The sequence below is a fragment of the Lissotriton vulgaris genome, chromosome 3_1 (assembly GCF_964263255.1).
Source record: "Lissotriton vulgaris chromosome 3_1, aLisVul1.2, whole genome shotgun sequence".
NCBI classification, from domain to species: Eukaryota; Metazoa; Chordata; class Amphibia; order Caudata; family Salamandridae; genus Lissotriton; species Lissotriton vulgaris.
This window is the reverse complement of record NC_141689.1, coordinates 1233235005-1233260232: the sequence shown is the minus strand read 5'-3', so window position 1 is coordinate 1233260232 and position 25228 is coordinate 1233235005. Positions and strand designations below refer to the sequence as shown.

The 25228-nt window shown below is 48.5% G+C and overlaps 1 protein-coding gene across 1 annotated transcript in view; it reads left to right on the top strand.

Annotated features, from left to right (window-relative positions):
• SPMAP2L (sperm microtubule associated protein 2 like) overlaps positions 1-25228 on the top strand; it is an 839782-nt gene that overhangs the window by 122718 nt on the left and 691836 nt on the right. The window contains exon 2 of the mRNA XM_086963162.1: positions 7744-7913. Coding sequence (XP_086819288.1) covers positions 7772-7913 — 142 coding nt within the window. The 5' untranslated portion in view covers positions 7744-7771. The remainder of the gene's footprint in view (positions 1-7743; positions 7914-25228) is intronic.

Sequence of the window (25228 nt, the reverse complement as noted above, 5' to 3'; positions counted from 1 at the left end):
CAGACTTGGAAGCATTGAGGCACAACACGTCTTGCTTAAACTTTCCTGGATCTTTGATAAGCAATGAATATCTTTTCTTAAATGCCAGTGCTTCAGGTGGAACTAAGTGTTATTTGCATACACATGAAAAACAGTGTTGTATGACTCAGTGACTTGGGCCGAGGAGATAATTTAAATGATACATGTGGCAGGGAAAGCACGTTGAGTCCCATGGTATCCTCCAGCAATTTGGAAAGGAAGGTTATGAGTTTGACTTGTGTGCACAATTTTCCCAAAAAGAGAGAAGCCCAATGGAAAAAAATCCAATTTGAGTGGATCTAACTTGGTGATTAAGGAGCAATGTCTGGTTGATGGTGTCACATGACGTTGGGAATTCCTAGAGCTTTAGCACACATGGGTGACATTGGTCTACAAATACAATGACAATTAGGGGAATCTCTGTCCCTCGCCTGGTGTGAATACCAGACTGAAAATAGCTAAGGATGCCATGTGACTCAAGGTAGGTAGGTTTCCTGATTCTCATCATTTCTTGGGCCTTGGCTAGGCATGAAGGCTCAATGCTTTAACAAAGAAGACATCTGGATCCAGTCAAAGGATTCTGATTGTAGATGTGATTACATGATGTTTACATTTCTGAGGTATTGTTCCAGTGACAAAGGATGTATTCTTGAGCATTGTGATGAGAGGATCCAGTGAAGATAAGCACCAACACTGGCCTCCTTGTCAATGCTGATATCTGTAGGTTGCAACATTTTTCAAAGGCAGATGGAATTTGGATTATGTAACGCTCCTCAACAGCGGGTGGGATCGAAGATGGGAGCAGGTCTGTAGGAGGCAGACAGAAGTTGCTCAAATCTTAAAGTGTTAGGCACGTTGGATAGATTTTAGTAAATGAAGAATGGTGCAAGTTCATTGTATCTTTTTGGGAAGAGTCCGGAAGGGTACTTGGTTGAGGGAAGGAACTAACTCATGGTAGATCTTCAAAATATTATTTGTAGATATTATAACATCTGAGATCCTGGACTTTTTTGTTATGAGTAAGGTATGGTTGTAGCCTCTCTGATTTACCCTTGGACTCTCCTCACTAGACGATTCCCAGTGACCGGTATCATTATAGTGCCCTGAATCTCAATGGAGCTAGTAAAATGAGCTACTGTTATGGTTTTCTTATTGTGGACCACTAGGGTATGACATGAGTTGGTTCCAGGTTCCACTGTATTACATTGTCTGGTTCCACTGCGGCATTCAGTAGGATTACGGTTGCAGCAGTGGAGCCAGATGAACCTGTTTCCTGTATGGACTGAGCTTGAATAAAGAAACTGACTTCACATTGCTATGCCTCTGTGTTTACTCATGCGGCATGCATCCCACTGTAACAATTTGCTGACGAGAGTAGGATTGGAGAATTGCAGTTAAAAAAATTTCGTGGGCTTATAGGATAACTAAGAATATGTGTACTGGTATGTCCCTGTTCGTGGTGAAGAGAGGAAGGAACTCTAGGTATAAATTCACACCAGAGTGGATGTGTGATGGTGTGATTGAGCAATGGTCTCTGGAGTTGGTAAAGCAGAGGTTGAAGGGGGCGCATAGCAAGAGTAAAGATTACTATGATACTGTCCATAAAGTCAAACTGGTTCACATAAAAGTGGGAGATTGGGTGCAGATTAAGAAGGTGGTTAAATTGCCTAAGGGTGAACGTCAATTCTTTCCACTAGAACAAGTGGTGGAAATTTTAAGGAATGCTGCTAAAATTAACAATGGTAAAATTTGGAATCTGAAGAGTGTGGCTTTATGTTCTAATGATCAACAGATAAAGTGTGATGACATGGTGGTAAGTAGAGGATTTTGATTCTCTTTGTTTAGAGGATATGGTTGAGTTTGCGGGTGATCAGTTGACATTGCCACAGGGTGTTGTTGCTGATGGACCAGATTTGGAGGTATGTGCTGCTGGTGTGACTGAAGAGTGGACTAGCAATGTTGGTGAAGGTTTCAAAGATGTACACAGGAACAATATTCAGATAATGAGAAAAGGAAAAGAGTATTACCTGGATGATCAAAGGATTATGTTGTAGCATAAGGATAATTAGTTTCTTGTGTTTTGTTTTCCTTTTGTATGATTATATTATGGTTCTGCATTTTTTTTAATGGGGTTGAGTGGTGCTGTTAGTATGAATGGAGGTTTCTTTGCCTTTATTTTATATGTTTTATTGTAAGGGGGAATGTGTTTTGGTTTGCTCATTTTGGAATACTAGGGGGCCCATTACGATGTCGGGCGGATAGCCCCCGCCAGGCTGGTTGTAGCCACCGCCAGCCTGGTGGGGGCAATCCGCCCGACATCCACACTCATTTCCCCCCGCCATATTAGTATGGCGGGGGGACCTAGGCGGACGGAAAGACCAGCCGCCGCTTTTCCGCCCGGGTCGCCTTGCAGACGGGGTGGAAAAGGTTTAATATGTTGGCGGTGTCTAATAGACGCCGCCAGCCATATTATGATGGACATTTTGGAATGCCTTTCCGCGACGGCGATGCTGCCATGGAAAGGCATGCGGTCTTCACTCTGGGGGCCCCCGTGAAGGTGAAGGTGATGTGGGGTGTGCACACAGGGGGTACCTGTGGTACCCCCCTGCATTTGCATATACAAGGCAGCAGGCACCATGCGGTGCCTGCCGCTTTGTATATGCAAATGTTGCATTCCATTGTTAGCATTGTGGCGGGCGGTGCTGAGTGCTCCGCCCGCCACAATGCTAGCAATGCAGGATGTGCCCGCCACTGTGGCGGGCACATCCTAATACCAGTCACGGGACCCCCGCCCTTATGGCGGGCGGTCCCCAGTTACGATAGGATGGCGGGCGGACTATGTCCGCCCGCCATCCTAATGGGTCCCTAGGATATGCCATGATTTGGTTCCAGGTTGGTTCCAGTGGACACACAGACTTGAAAACATTCCTCCTCTCCACACTGCCCTGAGAATCAGGCTCAGTCAATTGCAGTCACCAGAGCATAGTTATCTGGTTGCATCCAAACTACCTTCAGTAAATTCCCTTAAAGAAATCCACCCGAACCGTTCTAACTCTTATCTCTAATAATGCCCCCTTTGCTAACTTCTGATAGCTCACCCTTCTAATGGGATACCTCCCAACGCCAGCCATTTCAAGCACCCACAAGATCATGAAAGATGTCCTTTCGGGGTTCTTGAGTTAGCATTTCTCAACATCCTACCTGGCTCCTCTCATTTCTTATCCTTCTGATACAAATGCATGGGGAATGTATGTGTCCCTGGTAGTTCCTGATGCGTGGGGTGTGCAGGTTCGAACTTGATATGTGCGAACTCGTGAGAGTGAATGCTTTGCAATGGTATGTGTTGCATGAGTGTGCCATATGTAGAAGTGCCACTTCTAGGACTTTGCATATTAGTGTAAAATATGCCTGGCGTGTGATTGGCTGGAGCAGGCTGGTGAGCCTGGCTCCAGGAGTCTGGATGGGTCTGCCCCGGTGGTGAGTGGGAGATTAGCATGCTGATGGCTGGGGAGGAGTGTACCTGTGTCCTGAATGGGCTGGGCTTTTCCCTACACAATGCTGGCTCCGCCCCCTGTGGTGCGACTGATGACCCGAGCCCTGCCAGTGAATAGAGAGGGTGGTTGAGGTAAACAGAGTACTCAGGAACCAGCTGCAACTGGTTTCTCCCCCACCCTGCACCTACAGACAAAGGATTTAGGTGTATAAAAATGGGGCTGTGTCCCCACAGAAGCTGTTCTTTCCTGATCCTACTTGAGGGGGCTGCTGCTGGGGCCAGGAGGAACCGCCACTTGGACTGCCTCCCTGCCTGGAGGGCCAGTGAGCTGGCCCCTGGCCCAGCCTTGCCCCCCCCCTGCCTTGCTGCACTCCTGCTGGACCTTTATTTAACTTATAGCGCCTGGGAGCGCTTTGTTTTGGTTCTAGCGCTTAAGAGCGCTTTATTTGGATTGTTGCGCTTGGGAGCGCGTCAATTGCTGTGCAGGTGCCCACCCTGCTCGTGGTTGCCCTGGCGAGTGCCCACCTCGCTTATTTTAAAGTATTTTGTCCCCTGGCAGGTGCCCACCCTGCCAGGGACCTTGCCGCCATTTTTCGGTTTTACCTCGAGGGAGCCCACCCCTCGGTAAATTGATCCCCAGCTTACGAGTGCCTGGAACGGGCCGCCGCGCTGCCCGCGACGACCCGGAAGTGGTTGGCCGGCCGGCCAATCAGAGAGCGGGCCGACCGGAAGTCCCGCCCCGCAGCCGGCGTCCCTCCCCCGGGGCTCCCGAGGACGAGGGAGAATCCCGGAGCGGAGCGAGAAGACCGCGACTGAAGGAGAGTCCCGAGGAGCGGGAGCTCTCCTCCTACAGCCGCCGTCAGACCCGGTGAGTGGGGCCCTAGTGAGCGTGGGAAGGGAGGAGGTCGTCGGGGCACATTGCCGGTGCCCGCCCCTCCCCTCCAGCGCGAGGACAGTTGTGTAGAGCCAAAGAGGCTCTTGGGGCCCCTTTTGCATTCCGAGTCCCCCGGGGGGGGACTCCACCAACGGGAGCAGTGTTTGGTTCGAGCCCTGACAGGCTTTTAATTGCCGCATTCTGTGCAGATCCCCGAGAGGCTCAAGGGGCACTTGCGGCATGGTTTCACGAGCCTGAGAGGCTCCAGGGGCAATTACTGCTAGAGGGGGCGTCGGGGCACATTGCCGGTGCCCGCCCCCCTCCTGCTAAGTCCTACCTGTTTCTGGGGGCATTACCTGGTCTCGAGCCACGAGAGGCTCTTGAGGGCATTTTTGTATTTAGAGCCCTGAGAGGCTCGAAGTGCTAGATTGTTTATTCAGAGCCCAGCGAGGCTCCAAAAAGGGGACAGTCATTTCTGCAGAGCCCAGCGAGGCTCAAAGGTGCCACATTCTTGTTTAGAGCCCTGAGAGAGGCTCTAGGGGGCAATTAGAGTATTCAGAGCCTGGAAGGCTCCAACGTTGGCCCCAGCACCTTCACACAGCTGCCCAGCACTTCGTGGGCAGCTGCCACGTTTAGGCCCTGACATTGGGACACACGGACTGCCACAGGTGGTGGCTAATGTGGATTTTGCGCTATTGTGTTGTTCCTTCCTTACACCTCTGAATGGGTAGTTTGTTCATCATGTGTGTTGTGGCTTTTACACCTCTGAATGTATTGCGATGCATCATGTGTTTCTTTCCTTGGACCCCTACAGGTATAGCGATACTTAGGTGGTTTCCTTCTTGCTAGTACAGGTGGTACTAGCAAGGCCCAGGTTCCTTGTGTGATCTCCTAAGATAGTGAGGGTTGCATAGGTGGTGCTCACCTGGTACCAGTAGTGGCTGGTTGTGTGTTATGTTCTACTTTGTGCTACAGTGATTGATATTATATGTTCTAAGTGCTAATTCTACCTAGTGCTAAGTTCTAAAAGTGCTGATTCCTGACAGTGGTCCATGTGGCCCTGTCTTGTACATATCCCCTGTAAATTCTGCCCGTGCCTCTGGCACATTGTAAAGTTTGTGTGTTATCTAATGTGTTTTTACTATAATACAAAGGCTATTTTTACATAACCTTGTGTGGAGTTTCCTTTGTGCTGGGCCTTGGGTGTTGTTGCTGGGGTGCGTGCGCAAATACTTAACTCATATCGCCGCCAAGTTTAGCCTTGCTGCTCGCGCCACGTTACCTAGAGGGTGAGCAGGGGTTATCTTGGCGTGTAACTCCCTTGCCCTGACTTAGGAGTGGCGGTCTCTGACTGACTTTGGCGCAAGCCCTGGCCAGCCAGGCATCCCATTTCTAACAATGTGCAATTACCAGTGGCTGAGATTAATCTAAACATTCTATCTTTCATTCTTTTTTATATATTGTGTGCATTAAAGGTTTTGAGAGGGAGAAAAATTGGTAATACTTGGAGTGGGCGTAGTTCGCTTAGTAGTGCTACGCGTAGCTAGGCAAAGTGCACTTCGCACTACCCGAGCTACACGTAGCACTACGTGAACTGCGTATTAACATGTTTGTACTGTGCAAGATGTCGTTTTCAAAGATTGCACAGTGCGGACAAGCATCCGGCACTGTGCTATCATTGAAAACGGCATCTTGCACAGTGCGAGCTGTACTTTTCTGCCGCTCTAGTAGATTTTTACTCGAGCTGCAGCTTTTTTAACGCAGATTGGTAGTTTCTCATCGCGAGCGGTCAAGTTGGCGACCACTCGCAATGAGAAACCTGACCTTCCCGCGCTGAGAATCTCGCCGGGAGGTTTATTTTCAATGCTCGCGATCTGCAACTTGATGTTGCTGATCGCGAATAAGGAAAAAGTCTTGCGAGGATGTAATTTTGCTTGCTCGCGGTCACCAACTTGATGTTGAGGACCGCGAGCAAGCAAAAAATTACCGCTGCACTACGCTACAGTACGCTACGCATGTTTGCACTGTGCTACGTGCAGTTCGCGTAGTGCAAAGTTGCGCAAACTTCGCAAACTACGCGAGCGTAGCGTAGTGCTTTGCCCAGGGTTAGATAATACCCCATATCTGTTGTAATTTCAAAGAACGGTAACACACTGTTGGCACGTTAGCACCCGACCTTCCAAGTGCATTTTGGTATATGTAGTTCACTGTAATGATTGTTTGCACTCACAATCAATCTTATTTGCATCACCATTTCCAGCATTCTAAGTTTATTTCGACCACATTCATATATACAGATACAGAAGTATAAACATTAAAAACACAAAACGAATCCAAACATCATTTCATTTAGATTCACTATCCGATCTTGGCCTAGTCAGTGGTGGACATCACGAGGCGCGTGTTTGGCATTCTGTTGGAGCCATTAGTTCTTTGTTTTAGGCAGCTTTTAGTTTCTCTGGTCAAGTATCGCTCAAAATTCAAGTGCACCCCAATGGCCATCAGCCAGTAACAGATCCTTCTGAGAGGAGCCTGCAACAGTTTATCACTCAAGTTCCTCTCCAGACCCCGGTTTCTATGTTCTTTGTCCTGAACTGATTATGCGACTTTTTTGGAGAAGGAAAAAATGCGATTCACGCTTAAATAAGATTGAGCACTATTTCACATCTGAACCTCTCCATTAGAACCACCTGCACACCTACGATACGCATACACTCCTTAAATAGAGGCTATTTGTAAACAATTCACAAAAATGTCAGTAGGCGTGCATTAAAAATTGATTCGATTTCCTCATTCTCTTGCATTATAAAACTCCAGTCATAGGCTGCGTGTGTCATGCCATAATATTTGCCAATGCTAAATCACAAAAACTAACACTGAAAATTAGAAGTTATGGGACGCATTCAGTTTAGTAAAATGACACACATTTGGTGAACTCGTTTAAGAGTTTGGTGGCACCTGAAGAGGAGAGGAGAGAGAGAGAAGTGAAGTGTGATGGGTGGGAGGCAAATGTATACCCCTGCTTCCGAATTTATTATTCATCGCTGTCTTATCGCTATTGGTACTGTAAGTGTGCGGGGCAGAGTTTCCAGGTGTAGATGGCAATATGCCTCCACCGCCTGCACTCATAAAATTGCTGCGATATTTGTTTAAATAAAGAATATAGGTTTAAAAAAAAAAAGATTGTGATGAAACTTTTCTACTCAACTGTTTTTGGGAATTTTAAATTGTGTTCAGCTTCTGAAAACAAATGTGCATTTTCCTTATAATTAATTATTTTGAAATAGCTATATGGAAAAAAAATTGAGGTTCTCTCAAATTTTCTAACATCATTGACAACATATGTATTGCACTCCAGAACCAGGAGGAAAAGCATCACTAAGCAGATGAAGCACAGTGGAGACTCTCTTGTGGATGACATTCTTGAAGATATCGCTGCAGTGGAGAGGAGGATATCTCCAGCAGTGACCCAACAGAAGTCCACCAGACAAGAAAACATGGAAACTGGAGACTACAGCCAAAGCCCAGGTACCACTCTTCCCTTAAATTAGACTGTTCATCTGAAGCTGAAATTATCTGCCGAAATGAAGCCTACTGTGACTATTGTGTATTGGTTTAAACCCCCTTGTGAATACACGGTTCCTATACATACCTAAAGATATACAGAATGTGCAACCATTTGGATGTCTATCCAGACCAGTATACACTAGTCCATTTTTTTACAGAAATATGGCACATTCTTTTAAGCAATCCATGCCCTGTTTAATTCAATGGGTTGGCATACTTTTCATTTTGTGCCCATGCAAATTCGGAGAAGGTAGAATTACAATAATGAAAATTGTTTTTTCCAAGAACAGGATATTTGATTTTCGATGGGATGCAGCCTTGAGCAGTGACTTAGCATACGTTGTAATGGACCATCTAGAGTAGAGCAGTCCAGGCACCTATTAGATAAATCCTGTCCAACTTTTCAAAGGGCCATTCTTTGTCGACATTTAAAATGTGATGTAAGCACTATTTCCCAAATAATCGTTAATTTTTCTGTTGATATCACCTTTGTCCAAACTAGTTTACTTCTTATTTTAACCCCTTCGATGCTGATGACGAGCTTAGCTCGTCATCAGCCATGGTGGTCGTGTGCGGATGACGAGCTGAGCTCGTCTTCTAACGCGGCTTTTAGAAAAAAGCAGAGCAGCGGAAAAATAACCGCCGCAGCGATGCGGTTAAAGTCTGCACTCTATGTGGCTAGATGGTCATGGAGAATGACATGTTATTTGGGTACATCAGCAGGGTAAGAAGTAGGAATGTTTTGGGAAATAGTTACCACTCTAGGGGCCATATTATCAAGCAAGGGCGATACATTATCGCCGCTTTTATCGGCAGGAAACTGCCTCGAAAGCGGCGATAATGGGCTTGATAATATGCCCTTGTGAATTCCCATAGAAGCCCAGGTTCTGGTGTTAACTTGGGCTTCTATGGGAACTCACAAGGGCATATTATCAAGCCCATTATAGCCGCTTTAGCTGCAGTTTCCTGCCGATAAAAGCGGCGATAATGTATAGCCCTTGATTGATAATATGGCCCTAGGTTCTTCTCTGGTATTGATCTTAAAAAATCGAAGCTGAAGATGGTGAAATAATGCTTCCTCATCACAAGCTTTTGAGTGCCTTTTTCATTGGGGCTTGACAGCGCGGCTATTGCAAGACCTAATGTGAGCAACAGAAAAAAAAGCTTTAGGAGTCTCCTCTAAAATAGGGACTTGGGCTCTGCCCTCGTACTAATTATCCTTTGTACAGTATCTGCTTTGGCAGAGGTTGTGTGCTTCCACTCAAAAAGAGGTCTTGTATTGCACATATTATGCTCGAAATAGTAGCCCTGAGGTGGTAATAGTGTCAAGCCAGGGTCGGATTGGGATCACAATTTGGCCCGGGCACTGACGAAAAAAGTGGCCCACATTCATGAGGCGTGGCCCATATTTAAGGGGCGTGGCCCACATTCAAGGGGCGTGCCCAATCACGAAAAACCATTTGCACATACAAGGAATGAAAGTGGGAGGATACTGTTCTTGCGCAGGACACAGGGCCACGTTGACAATGGCCTACATGCTGATCAACTAAAAAAAACAGCAAGGCCCCCTTTCTGTCACAAAATTATTTGAGCCCTCCAGCGCAGGAGCCCCTGAAAAGCAGGAAAGCCCCTGCTATTACGAACCAACTTAGCCCTCCCCAGACCTTCAGCTCAGGAGCACATGAACATAGGTAAGGCCCATGCAATTAGTAAATTATTCAGCCCTCCAGGCCTCAGGGCAATGTCCTGGCAGGGGAGCACAAACGCAGCTGCTGGGTCATCCAAGGTAGCCAGGTAGCTAGGGGGAGGCTGAGGTGAAGGGTGCGAGTTCCAAACATCACCTGGCCCCCACAGCGAGACCCATTCTTCCTCGCCCACTAAGCCCTAAATGTGAAGGGCTGTGGGCAAGGTGTTAAGACAAACACTGTTTCTGGGCTGCGTGGGCCCCAGGGGGGCCGGGGTGAAAATGGCTCATAGAACTGAGCAACATCTTGCAAACAATCACCCCTTCCCAGCCTCTGCGTGATTGCTTGGGAGGGCAGGGGGTGAAGGAGAGGCCACAGCTGATAATCGCTGTACGGCCGCACAGCGAGGCTGCTTTCATTTCTCTGTCTCTGTCTCAGTGCCCTCTGTGGGCCGTTTTTTTCTCCCCTTTCCTAGTCCACCCTCTGTGGACTGGGAAAGGGGAGAAAAAAACGGTCCACAGAGGGCACTGAGACGCCTGCCCTTCGGCCGATGCCCGAATGCCCGCCTTGCCAATCCGCTCCTATGTCAAGCCAAATATCAAGATTAAAGGCCTGATTGGTTTAGTTATGTTTGATCTGTGTGTTATAAAAAGCTATGAGAAAAGCAGTAGGCTTTATATTTGTTCTGAAAAGTCGAGGTGGGTGAGCCAGACAATTTGTTGGTGGAGCCGAGCTACAGCCGTGCCAGGGGTCTGGCTTGGTCCTAAGTGCCTAAACACGAACCAGTCAAAAACAAGCATTTGCAATGCAACAGGTCTCGCATTTACTCGAGTTTCAGCTATTGGCATCTCTGGAGCCTGTAGACTTAAGCCTATTGGCTACAAATTCTGTATTTCAAAGGAGTTTCTAGACTTTGTGCCGAAGGTGATTTGTATTTGATGCAAATGTACCTGCATTCCCAGAGGAGTAAGGCGCTCCCTGGACGCCCTGACCTTTGACCCCATCGAATGGAAAGGCGTCTGTAGCAGAAGGGGGAATCATTCATAAAGACGGGAACATATTCTTTCAATAGAACACCTCACTAACACAGACCATATCACATCCATTAGATACGCACACACAGGAAGGACACCACACCCCACACATGTGCACACGCAAATTACATCCCTAACTCACACACATCATTACATGCCTAACACACACACACATCATTACATGCCTAAAGCAAATTACATTAATTGAGAGAAATAAAGAGAGCTTACTATCATGCGCGCTTCTGAAGTGCTTCTGCGTCCGGGTCCAGTGATCCCACGCATCCTGCACCTGTATCATCCGCCATTGCTTAAGGGCAGCGACACAGTACAACTCTGCTTACGCCTCCATTCCAACCAGGGACGGCTATGGCTTGGTAGCCTGGATCCCACCAAAACGAGCCCAAAGGTAGCCCGTAGTGCTACTCCGAGGCAGGAGGGGCTGGGATAATTAATGCAGTGGGTAACTCCCACCTGACCCCCGAAATTGTATAGGCTACGCCCACATCAGAATCAGTGTGCAAAGACTCCGGACATGTATGTTAATTTTTTACTCAATTAGTTCATATAAAAATATTTGCAATGCTATATGTCTCGCTATGGCATAGCAAACAAGCATTGTCCCTGTTGCTTCTAAAGTGAAAGCTGAATGTAAACAAAACACGTCGTCCTGCTTAAGGTAGGAAAAACTCAATGAATAAAATAGCACATCTACCGTGTAACAACGAAGTAAAGGGGCCAGTAGCCATGGGAGGATACACATGATGAAATGGCTGTACTAAGGATGGACTAACAAGCTTATTTAGGAATCAGAAGACAGCATTTATGAAGGACAAAGACACAAGCCAATGTAAAGTATGGGCGGGAAGTAGCCTGGGCTTCTGTCCCGTACTGAACTACAGCAGATCTTCCCCAGAGCATCACCAGCTCTGGCTCAGGCTCGACCTAAAAATGTTTTTCATAATGTTTGCCCTCTATCACAAAAATGCTGTAAGATTGCCTCCTTTCTGTCTTTTGCTAACACCAGCATCTGTTTATTTCTATTTCCTCTTTCAAACACACTTTCTCTTTTTTGCTCTTTAACACTTTTTCTCTCATTTTATCTTTACTGCCCTTACATTGTCCCACTCTGACTTGGCCACACCAAATCTCTATGTTTCGCATTCTCTTTCTTTCACTATCCTCTTATCTCATGCTCTCTTTCTCCTCTGTCCCCTCCCAGAGTCATGCAATGCTTTCTGACTTAACGGGGATGACCTGGCCATCCCTGTAGAAGGCGGGTCCGTACGTCGATTCTGAGCCCCAGGGCGCCAATCGCCTGTCCTTTTGACCGCTAGAGGACGCTGGCCTCTTTTTGCCCCGGTTAAGTCTGCCTCAGGACCATATGGGCCGATCAAAATTCAGTTACCTGTGAGCTTTTAAACAGTTACTGCTTTCCTCTTGGTCAACTTTACTTCATTGACTGCCTTCTAGCCGTTAGTCCTTGATATTTCCTGGATATTCGTTCCACCTCTGTTGAGACGTCATTGCTTCTTGAGACATCCTTGTTGATCTATTCACCTGGACCCCCATAATTACTAAGATTTCTATTTTGTATGAACCGACATACCCATGTACCACGACACCCAGCAACTTTAGAAGGACTCTCGTATTCTATCCAGTTCTGTGACAAACTCCTTGTTTGTGACACTTAGGACCTTTTGCGATTGGATCTAAACTACAAACGGAGCTCCTGATTCGAGAAGTGGCTGTGCTAGTTAGTCATTCAGTCCACTTCGTCTTTGTACAAATACCCTTCCCCGCCATGGTGCTTCTCTTTTTCATTACCCACCTACCAGTGCCCTGAGGAAGGTGACAGCTATGAGTTACCCTATCACCGAAACGTGCGTCAGCACCATGCAGGACAGAAACCACATGGTGGTATATACCAGAAAGTACCAACGGGATGCACTCTTGTCAACATATCACTACCATTGCATAACCCTGATTTACAGCCATATTCATCAACCTGAATTGCGCTCGCAAATGGCCAGATTCTGAGAATCTGGCCGTTTGCGAGTGCGATTTTTGCATTTGGGATTCATCATCCCAAATGCAAAAATCGCTATTTGCGAAATCGCATATTTGCGATGAATTGGATTTAAGGAATCTCTAAGGAGATTCCTTAAATGCAATTCATCACCCTATTTGAAATTGCGAATTCGCAATATTTGGTCGCAATTTACCACGAAATCTGACTTCGTGGTAAATTGAGAAAAACGAGTAAAAAGCACTTTTGGGCATTTTTTACTTTTGCATGTTACACACACACATGTCCTCTGGACATGTGTGTGCGCAACACCTGTTCAAATGTGCATTTGAGGGGTGCTACAGGGTGTCCTTTGGACACCCCTGGCACCCTTCAAATCGCAATCTTATTTGCGATTAGCAAATTGCTAATCGCAAATAAGGAATACTCCCCATTCATTCCTATGGGCCTTTTGGCCCATAGGAATGAATGGGGAGTTTTTCCTTATTTGCGATTAGCAATTTGCTAATCGCAAATAAGGAATCAGTAGGAATCGCAATAAATTTTGCTAATCCTACATGAATCCCGTTTTGCGAGTCCTTAATAGCGAATCGCAATAATTCGCTATTAGGGCCTCGCAAAACGGGAGATTGATGAATCAGGCTGTTAGTTTCTGTCTTATTGCTGTGTGTAATCTGTTTTACTGGATATGTGAGAATGTAGAATGTATGAGATGGACTGCCTGTTGGAAGTTTATGCTCATGTTTTTGAGTTATGGTTTTATATGAGCTCTATGTTCGTGAGGTGGGAGATTCTTTATTTATGTCTATGTATTTGATTATTTTTTATTAAACTGATTTATATGATTACTGTGTTTCTTGTGTGTTATTCCTTTTGCTCCGTGCTCAGTATTGAGAAGAAAAAAAGATTAACAATTTTAATAAATATTCTTTTGAATTCTACATTTTTTAATTATGTTTATACTTTCAAACAAACTGTAATCTTCATTTTTCTTTAATGAATTCACTGTTGTCTGGATATTAACAATTGTGGTTTTTTTCCCTGGACGATCCACACTTACCTTTTTTATAAGTAAGACGTAGTCACATCCCACCAGTGATTTTTGCTATTGTTGTACCGAGAGTACCGGCCGGTAATTATGTACTCGGGGTCCCTTTTATTCTCTATTGTGGCACAATCGAAGGGGGCTGCCTTGTGCTTGCCTGGAGCGTTGGTCATTGCTCTCCAAGTGGGTCCTCACCGCTTGGAAAATTGTCTTGGTCCCTTCCTGGGCATAGCAATGGTAAATGCAGACCACCTCAGCCGTCAATCTCCTTCCTGTGCATCATCGGGGACCTGCCGCGATCGGCCTAGGTCCCCGAGTGGGCTAATACCTACTAGAAGGGTTTGACCGCCACATCGGGCGGCTGAGTAAGTGGCCTCCACCCCCCTGGCGATCTGCTTACACCTCCCCTTTTTGAACAACACTCTGTCCGGGCTGGACCCTCCACCCGGACCTGGCGCTGGCTCTGACCTGCTGGTGGGACTTACCCATTTGATTCCAGGTGTGGAGGGGAACTGCAGTGAAGGGGCTTTGGCTGTCGGTCGGGCAGCAGGGAGTTGTGTGGACGTGGTTCTGCCCCCTCCATCCACCATTCTCTCATATCCTTCCTTCCTGCCACTAATTGCCCCGGGATTCCTCTGCCCAGAAGCTCCTACTTGTACTCCATCTGAGCACCGGGTGGTGACCTGGGCCCTGGCTTTGTGGAGCGTAGACCATGGGAAGAGACCGCGCAGCTAAAACTCCCACCACGCAGACTAAAATGGACCAGTATACAGTCACAGATTCCGGGGCAACGGGAGGGACCGCGGGGAAGGACGTCCTACCTCTGCAGATTTGTCCACCATCCTCCAAGCCATCCGCACCTCCCAATCTTCAGTGGAGGGCAATATTAAGGATGTTCGAGTGGACATGACTCTTACTCGTCAGGACCTCCATAATGGAACGGCCCGGATCAAGGAGATGGAGTCCCGTATATCCACGGTAGAGGATGATGTTCATCTTCTTAAGGATCAGATTGCGCGCCTCCAAAACCCACACCCGGGAGCTGCACAGTAGGACAGAAGATGCTGAAAACAGGTCAAGACAAAACAACCTCCACCTGGTGGGGTTTCCAAAGGGGGCAGGACAAGGCTGTCTATTTGACTTTGAGCACTGGCTGTGCTCGTGGATGCCCGAAGGCTCCCTCTCCCCGTGGTTTGCTATTGAGCGGGTGCACCAATCCCTTGCAACCAGGCTGCCGCCAGGCGCACCCCAAAGGCCGATAATAATGCGGATTCTTAACTTCAGAGCCCAGGACTCCATCTTGGCTGAGGCATGGAAGCAGCACCTCCTTAAATACCAGGGCCAGGCAATCCTGATCTTTCCTGACTACACCCGTGAAGTCCAGGGCCAATGGCGCTTGTTCGGAGAAGTCAACAGCAAGATGCGTGCCCTCAATATCCAATACAGGTTCCTCTTCCTGGCCCGCCTCAGGGTAGTGTTCCAAAACAGAACCCTTTTCTTTGACTCCCCTGAGGATGCCTGGACATGGGTGACAGAAGAACGGCCCCTAAGGCTTAACGTTCGGAACAACTCCCCTGCGGACAGTAGAGGGGATGCCCACCTGGACCTGCCTGACCCAAGGCTGCAGCGCACCCAGTCCCACAGGAGGCAGGGTCCCTTTCGTCTTCCGGCATCCGGTACACCCCCGGGCGAACCCCTCGGCATGTTAGCTCTTCGAGCCACTCTGACCCAGGGTGTGTCTCTCCCCGGCCATCACTACTGGACCCTATAGACACGGATCTCTCCTGGAGCCCGATCCTTCCCATGGTGCCACACTGAATCCACCATATTTTCGGGCCGTCTTTGTTCCTGTGGCCCTTGGTGCAGCACTTTGGCTCACCATCACCCTATCCTATAATGGACACTATCATAGAACATCCTGCTACGAGAAGGGGTCCTCCACGGTTTCCCATTCCCAAGTGTTCTAGTTTGGTTGGTTCCTTTTCTAGGTTCCTTAGTTAGGGTCAACAGATGTTTCTGTTTCTGAAGTATAGTGAGGAGGGAGGGGGTAGGGTTGGGGGGACCGTTGTCCCAGTTTTTTCTTGTTGCACTTGGTTCAAACTCACTCCTTGGATCAACAGCATAATGAATGCACATCTCATAGAATCTGCTGCCTGGCTCTTTGCTGCCATATGCCATACACCATATTCGAATCCGTGTCCAACAGCGAGACAAACACGCTCACTGGTAGGTTTACTGAGATACGCCCCATGTGTCACTCAAACTACACTCCTCACATGCACCCACCACCCGCGTGCGGCGTCTCCCCATGCACTCATATCCCCCATGACTGACATCGAAAGTGGGAAGTGATCACTCCATGTAATGTCCTGGAACGTTAATGGACTGCTAGATAGAGTCAAGCAGACAGCAGTCCTGCGGTATGCACAACGCCACAACGTCGATATACTGCTCCTCCAAGAAACTCATCTGGTGGGCAATAAATGCCCCTTCCTGGTGAGGTACTGCTATGGGAGGATTTGGCATTCCGGCTTTACTCGGGGGTCGAGAGGGGTAGCCATCCTTGTGTGCCACACCCTTCCATTCACTCTGCGTAAGGTCACGACTGACCGTCAGGGTACCTATATCGCCCTGGAAGGGGCCGTTGGAGATCGAATGCTTAACTTGCTGTCCGTTTAGTCCCCGCTGTTTCTGAAGGGCCCCACGCTCAAACAATTCGCAAGGTTGATCACCACCCTGCCCCTAGGTATGTCCATTGTTGGGGGTGACTTCAATGCAGTCATGGACCCTGCCCTTTTGATGTGGTGGGAGCCCCTTCTCCATCCAGAATCTCTCAAGCCAAACGTTTGTCGAATTGAACGACCTCAATTGGGGTCTGCGATGCCTGGAGACTTTGGCACCCCACAACCAGGCACTACACCCACACCTCGGCATCTTATCGCACTCACCCTCGCCTTAATTACATTTTTATGCCGGCTCTTGATTGTCAGACAATCAGGGAGACAACCATACTCCCTAGAGGTATCTCCCCGACCGTTCACCGGTGATGCTGCGGTGGGCGACCTTCCTGACGTGTTGCGACTGCTCTGGAGGCAGAATGCCTGGTTTCTCCAGGACAACCATTTTCGGGAGTCAGTGGGCAATGAGGTCCGGCAATATTTTATCATTAACCAGGGCTCCGTTCCCTCCCCAGGCACTCTGTGGGAGAATGGCAAGGCCACCATTCGCGGCTTTGCCAAAGGCCAACTCAAGCTTCAACAGAGTGCGCAGGAGTCTCGTCTTACCTGCCTAGAGGCGCAGATCACCCTGCTTGAGGACCAGATCGCCTGAAGGAAGGCCCGCGGCCCTGGACAGGAGATTGGCATTCCTACGAGATGAGCTCAGGCAGGCCTTCCTGGAAGGTGCCAAACTGCTTTGGAGGTCTTCGGTGGCCCAGGTTTACGGTTGGGGAGACAAGAATGGGAAGCTGCTCCATCGATTGGCCACATACCCGATGGCCAACCGCATTATTCTCGAAGTGTTGGGCCTCAATGGGGAGGTCCAGTGGTCTTCGGCGGCAGTGGCTCAGTGCTTCGCTACGTACTACACCGCCGTCTATGATGCCCGGCCCTCCACTCTTTCACTCTCTGAGCTGATCCCTCTCCCGTGCCTTAGTGACTCTGAGGCAGAAATGCTTAACCTCCCCATCACTCCAGAAGAGGTTCATGAGGCAATCTCTCATATGGCTTCCGGCAAGATCCCGGGACCAGACGGTATCCCACAGGAGTTTTATGCCGCCTACCGGGATACGCTGGTTCCCCACTTGTTGGAGCTATATGCAGAGGCGACCGATAAAGGCTCATTGCATGCCGAGATGACACAGCCACCGTTGTGGTGATCCCCAAGTCTCAGCCCCCCTCGAAGCACTGCTTTGATTATCGTCCCATTTCACTCATCAAGTCAGAGCTCAAGGTGTTCGCAGCCATCCTGGCTAACCGGTTGCAGCCAAACTGGTCCACCCCAACCAGTGTGGTTTCATGCCCTCCTGGGGTACTAGACACTGTCTCAGAGGCATCTTCACCTTTCTCTAGCGAACCGCCAGTGCTGTATTTGTTCCTTCTTCTTGTGGACTTTGAGAAAGCCTTTGATTCGGTGGATTGACAATGCCTAGAAGCGGTGTTGGCATAAATGGGTGTTGGGCACTACTTCTGCAAGCTAGTGCGGACACAATATTGCCGTCCAACGGCCCGGGTGCTGGTTAAGGGAGCCCTCTCGCAGTCCTTCCCAGTCCGAAGGGGCACGAGGCCGGGATACCCGCTTTTGCCCCTCCTCTTTGCCCTAGCCATGGAATCTTTCGCATGCCTCATATGCTCCGACAAGTGCATCAAAGAATGGAGATGGCCTGGATTTGAGGAAGACAAGAACGCCCTCTACGCGGATGACATCCTCCTATACCTGCTGGAGCCTGTGTTGTCGGGGACCCAGGTGCCTTCGGGCGCTGAGTCTGTTTGAAAAGACCTCCGGCCTTCAGTTGAACCCCACTAAGTCTGTTTTGTTCCCTCTTCACCTTTCGAGAGAGTGCTTTGAGTGGCAGTCCACGATTCCCCTTTGGCGGCAGTCCTTCAAATATCTCTGGATATGGGTGGCCCTCCTCCTGGACCTCGCCTGGGTGCTCAATGTAACTCCCTTAGTGAGGAAAGCCAGGGCCAACCTCCACAGATGGCAGACACTGCCGCTGAATCTGTCAGGCCGCATCGCCCTATTCAAAATTATGATACTGCCCAGGTTTCTCTACATGCTTTAGAACATGCTGCTTCCCTTTTCACATGCGTGGTTCTGGGAAATGGACAGCCTGGTTGTCAAATTCCTGTGGGGGGCTCCAAGGCCCCAGCCGCCCTTTGATGGCGGTATGGGGATGACAAACCTGTACCTTTATTATCTAGCCACTCGGCTCCTTACCCTGCATGATTGGTTTAACGGGGCCTGGTCGGATCCGGCCTATCAGTTGGAGTTACACACCCTCGGCTGGCCCAAGATTCAGGGGATGCTGTACGGGAACGCCGTCTCCAGAACCCCACCTGAGGTCACATGTGGGGTGTTTCTGGCATGGGGGGCTTCTCTGCGCCACACCCACTGGTCGGGCAAACTGACCCAATACACTCCACTTTGGCAGGGCGCCCACCTTGTGGGGAGGGGCGGGGGGGGGGGGGGCGGGTGCCGGTCTATCCTGATTCCGAGCGTGGGATCTAATAGGGATCTCACAGGGGATGTCTGGAAAGGGGGCAGCATGCGTATCGTTCAGGATCTTCAGAATCTGTACTCCCTACATCCCTCACAGCTTTACCACTACCTACAGCTACGCTAAACTCTCTACTCACACATCCCAGAGGGTACGTCTATTCCTGAATACAGTCCGCCTGAGGCTCAGGTGATGACTGTCAATCTGGGAAAGGGAGGGATCTCCCGCATTTATCGCTTCCTCACGAGTAACACCCCTAACACACTTTCACAGCTCAGGGAGAGATGGGCGGGATGGCTTGGGCCCTTGGAGGATGCCGACTGGCGAGACGCGCTAATGACCCCCAAATTAATCACAGTATCAGGGCAGTTTTGCTTGTTCCAAACCTATTATTTACACACTGCGTATCTTACACCGCTGCGCCTTCACCATGCCGGGTTTCGTCCCGGTGCATCTTGCCCATGCTGCCAACACCCACAGGCTGACTTCTTCCACATGGTATGGCAGTGCGCTGTCATCACCCACTTTTGGGAATTGGTAACAGGGGAACTAACCGAGGTCCTAGGATGGGAGGTACCTCTTAATCCCACAATTGCGCTCCTGGGACTTACTGATGGGCTAGATGGTTCTCGAGCTGACAAACGTTTTTCTGAAGCCGGCCTTCATGGTTGCTAAAAGAGACATTGCGACAAAGTGGCTGGCCTTGAAAGCCCCTACCATGACACGCTGGCACAGGGGGTGGACTGGTGCGCGGCACAGGATCGGCTCCTGTATGAGACCAGAGGATGTCTGAAGAAATTTCGTAAAGTGTGGGGCAAATGGGTGGGGGCGATAGACGACTAATGTATTCAATTGAACATTGCGGGAAGCGGTGGGTGTTTTCCTGCTTTGGTTGCTTACTACGAGCATGTACACTGTCTTGCAGATGCTATGTTCCTTGTCTGCGATGGGTTCTGGGCTGGCTGTTGATCTCTTTTCTTACTGTGTATAAATCAATAAAATTGGTCATAAAAAAAACATTTGTACTGTGCCATTTGAATCAGTATTACACCTTTTTAGCATACGTTTTGTATTGTTTTGCCAACTGTAACCTTCTATTAAAATATTATGGAATAATATAATCTCAATACTAGGTCTGGGTTGGTTATGTTGACAAGTCAATGATAAAGTTAGTGAGTGATTGGTTCACTGGGAAAGGTTTTGTCCGTTGCCATCGGTCTGATCTGTTTATTATAAACAAATTACAACAAATGCAGGAGGCCTACCTTTTACTGTGAAAAACATGTAAAAGCCAATAGTCCTTGAAGTTGGATATTTATTACACCTTGTTAAATCATGTAGGTACATGCCGTTTTTACATGTGTGTCATAGTTTATCATAGTAGGCAAGAGATATGTTGCCAGCTGCTCAGCTAACAAACTTTGGAAGATTTGCACTGTGATATTGAGGGTTGGTTATTATTTTATCAACTGTAACTTAGTTCATAATTGAAATTTTGTGACTGCTTGCCTTGTGGCAAAGTCTGTGCTCAATACAGTAGGCTTGAGTTGACTAATCATGAAGGCTTTACATTCATTAGGTTCATTAGGAAATGGTATGCCAGACACCAGAGGCCTGATCTGTTTATTAAGAAAAGTTACAACAAAGTCAGTTGGACTGACTTATTTATTGTGGAAAGCATAATATAAAGCCAATAAGTCTTTACCGGTGGATTCTTTTTTTTTTAATAATCAATTTTTATTAGCATTTGTAAGAACAAAAACATGAGAAGACAGCAAGAAGGTGCACGATACATCAGCGTCCATCATCAACAGATAGTAGGGGGACCCATTCGAAATACAAGGCCGTTGTAATAGCCCTCTTGGACGGAAAGAAAAACAAAAAAGCAATTGGAAAGTCAGCATAAAGTTCAACCCAGTATGTTTAGCCATTTGCCCCATACCTTTTCAAACTTCTCAGGGCAGACCCGGGCTTCAAAGAGGTTGTTCTTGGGCCGCGCACCAGTCCACCCCCGGCGCCATTTACGTTCAATGGAAGGATTTGCCTGCAACCAGGCCACCGCTATGTCTCATTTGGCCATTGCCAATGCTGTGCCCAAGAAGCACTTATCGGCTCGAGAACCATCAAAATCATAAAATACCCCTAGAAGGATATGGATGGGATCAAGTGGGACCTGCCACCCTAGAGTGTATGTGAGTTCAGTTTCTATACCTGCCCAGAATGAGGTGAGATTGGGGAATTGCCAGACCATGTGGAAAAAATCATCTGGGCCTGGCCATAACGGGTGCAATCCAGTGAGGGGCATAGACCGACCCTGTGTAGGCGTGCAGGGGTAAGATATGCAGTGTGGAGGTAGTTCAGCTGGATGAGGCGTAATTTTGAGGAGCATGTCAGAGTTTTGGGAGCCATCAGGACGTCTCGCCAGTCCATCTCCTCCAGGGGACCCACCCATCCCTCCCAGCGCGCTCGCAAAGCATCTAAGGTGACAGGGCTGTAATTCACTAGGGAGCGATATATTCGTGACACTCCCCCTTTACCTAGATTGCCCATCATGACCTGAGCTTCCAAGTGATTACATTCAGGGAGCGAGGTACCAGGTGGGACATGTGTAGTAAGGGTGTGACGAAGTTGCAAATATTTGTAGAATTGAGTAGGGAGAAGCATTGTTGCAGGTCAGAGAAGGCCCGAATGTGGTCTCCCACCCAGAGTGTAATCCCGATCCAATCCCTACGTTGGAACCCTCGGAGATCCGATAAGTCGTGCAGCCATGTACCATGCCACAAAGGCGTGTGTCGAGTGAGTTTCCTATCCCATTGCAAGGGACGCAAAGTAGTGCACCAGGCTGTTGGGACCACTCTGGTGATTGGCGGGATGGTCAGTGGAATGGGGGTCCCATACAGGTAGGCTAAAATCTGTGGGAAGTCCATAATTCTAAGCCCCAGTCCGGTAGGCCGGGTCGGACCAGCCTCCAGCAAACTAGTCATGGATGACAATGATTCGGGTGGCCAGGTAATAGAGGTGAAGTTTGGTCACCCCCATACCCCCATCAAAGAGAGGTATCCACAGCGGGTCTAGGCCATATGTGGGCTCGCATTCCCCCACAGTAATTTGGTAAGTACCCCGTCAAACTCACGGAACCAGCTACCCGGGAGATGGAAAGTGATATTTTGTAGGATGTATAAAAAAAGGGGGAGCATCATCATTTTAAAAAGTGCCCCTCTGCCCAGGGGGTTAAGAGGGAGGGACTGCCAATGCTTTTGTGACCAGGCTTTCGTGACCAGGGGAGTGAGGTTAAGAGCCCACTCTAATTCAGGAAGTAAGGTTATCCAAATCCCCAGATATTTGAATGATTGCCTCTGCAGGGGGATAGAGGACTGTGAATCAAAGCAGGCCCTCGAGGGATGGAGGGGGACCAAGGTTGACTTTGCCGGGTTTAGGCGCAGACCCATGGCTCAAAATTCCGAAGCACCTCCAGACAGCCGGGGCCGGAGGTCTCCGGGTCAGCCAGGAAAAGCAGAACATCGTCCGTGTAGAGGGCAATCTTGTCAATCTGGTGGGGGTCCCAGGACCAACCTCGGATTTGAGAGTCACTACTTATGAGGCACACCAGTGGTTCCATTGCCAGCGTAAATACAAACGGCGAGAGGGGGCATCCCTGACAGGTGCCTTTGCGGATGGGGAATGCTTCTGAGTGGGCGCCGTTGGTCAGGACCCTTGCCTTTGGACTTGAGTACAGGACTCGGATGAGGCATTGGAAGTGGGGGCCGAAGCCTATTGTGGCCAATACATCCTCCAAGTAGCCCCAATCTACGGTATCAAAGGCCTTCTTAAAGTCTATTAGCAGTAGAGCCAAGTACGGGGTGAGCAGGCGGCGATGGGCAAGGGCAAGATGGAGGCGCCGTATACAATGCGAGTGCCACGAGCGGGCATAAAACCGCACTGGTCCGGATGGATCAGCTCATGCAGCAAGGGGCGAAGATGCTGCGCCAATGCAATAGCGAACATTTTCATTTCAGTGTTGATGAGAGAGAGATCAGACGATACTCTGCACATGAAAGGAAAGGTGGTTGGGTTTTCGGAATGACCACTATGGTGGCCACGTCGGTCTCAGGGGAAAAAGAGCCCGTCTCTTTCACATGTTGAAAGAGGCTGACCAGGCGAGGGACCAATACGTTTCGGAAAGTCGCGTAGTATTCTTGCGGAATACCATTGGGTCCTGGGGTCTTTTCAGAGTTGAGTAGGGAGATAGAGCCCTGGATCTCCTCAGGAGTAAGGGGAAGATCGAGGTCCACCGAGGCGGTCTGGGGAAAGCAAGGGAGATGGGATCCGGTTCTTTTCAGCAGGTCGGCTAGGGAGGCCCCAGGGGGCCGGGCAGAATAGAGCTGAGAACAGTATCCCGCGAAGGGTTGGGCGATAGCCACCGAGGTACAGTGGTGGGTACCAGCGGCGTCCCGGATTTCAGGAATATTTCTATCAGCTCTGGGGTAAGAGACCAGATTATGAAGCAGCTTACCATTTTTGTCACCCCATCCATAGACATGTGCCATGGAGGAGTGCCACAGCATCTTGGCCAAATCCAAGGAGATCTGGCAGATCTCATATGGGTGGATTCCTATTACAATGTATTAAAGCCTTTAGACTGTATTTTGTTACATACAAAGTCCAAGATTACGTTACCAGTCAAGGAATGTGGTGTTAGCTATCTCCTTTGACAGATCCCTGGTTGTGATAATGCTTGTTATGCCCTTTTAGTAGGGGATGTGTATTATTTTGCCAACTGTAATGCGCATATTTGTAATTTTATGACTGGATACCTGTTATTTGCTTCACGGGTAAGCCTATGCTCAATATGGCAAGCCTGAGTTGGTGAGGATGATAACACAACAATAAAGGCTATAGGCTGGATTGTTTAATTGAAGAAAGTTAAGTCAGATGCCATAGATTACATATGCTTTTATTAAAAGTTATGACAAAGGCAATAGGGCGTAATCATTTGTAGCTAAAAGCATATGTCAAAGCCAATAGACATCAAAGAGTGGATTGTTATTACAATGTAGTAAAGACTGGAGACTGGTATATTGTTACATGGACTCTCACAGTTTATTACAATATACAAGAGTTTTGGTGTTGGTTACCGCCACTGACAAACAGTGGGGGTAGAAGAATTGTAATGGAAAAATCCTTACTAAACCCTCTTGTTGAGGGAGAGGCAATTGTATTGCTTTTGACAACTGTAATTCTGTAATTTCATGTGCAGTATTTAGCAGTGTGTGTTTATGGAAGGACCTTTTAGATCTGGCCTAATAACCCCACCTGTCTGCCAGGTTCTTGTTATAAAAAGTAATCATAAGATACATGCTTAAACATGCATAGAGATTTGAGTCAACCACTGACTCTTGTGTTTTGTGAGTGATGGCACATTGCCTGAATTTATGTAAATATCTGCCTAGAAATTAGTGCACTTCCTCGCCTTGGCTAGTAGGTCACTCTTTTAGTTTTCTCCTTTTATAGGTTCTCTTTCATTTCTTTCATTTTCCTATTTTAATCTAATGCTTTTTGTAAAGCCCAGCAGTCCTTCAGACAGTAGTATCAAGACTCTTGTGTGCTGCTCATTATGTCTTCTGCAGTGCGACACATCACACACGGCCACTTCTCGCCAACTGGGTGACCATTGTGAGGTGCGTGTCCAAGATGGCTGAAGGAGCTGCCACATTACTGCGAGCTCCCTCCTGGCACCGTTAGGATCCTGCCGAAATCATCGTTTTACCCTCACTCTGCATGTGAGAACGTACTACGGAGCCCACCTGTCATCTGGTGCACCAGCAGGGGGTTGTGGCGAGCTGTGCATGCTCCCTGAATGCCTTGGGAGCTGCTGCGGCACACGGTTGCCTACGAACGGTGGCGGGCAGTGCGGGCTAGTCTGGAACCCATCTGAAGCCAGCACATGGCGCATCAGCTAACCACTGGGGATGTATTTTGGGGCACTGAAGATCCGTGCAGAAGCTTTGGGCCATGAGGAGACTGTGGTAGGGCCCACTATGGCTGCAGTCAGAGCTTGTGGGACTTCCCCTCCCCCTCTAGTAACTCTGGGAAGACTGGGTCTATGCAAGGCCTGGGCAGGCAGCCAAGACAGGCAAAACAGCTTGCCGGCCCTGGGGGACAACATCGAGGCACTGACGGTCTAGGCGGGAGCTATGGGCCTTGAGGAGATGGTGGCAGGGCCTGTGCTGGACACAGAGAGAGCATGTGGGCCTCCCCTTCTTCCCTT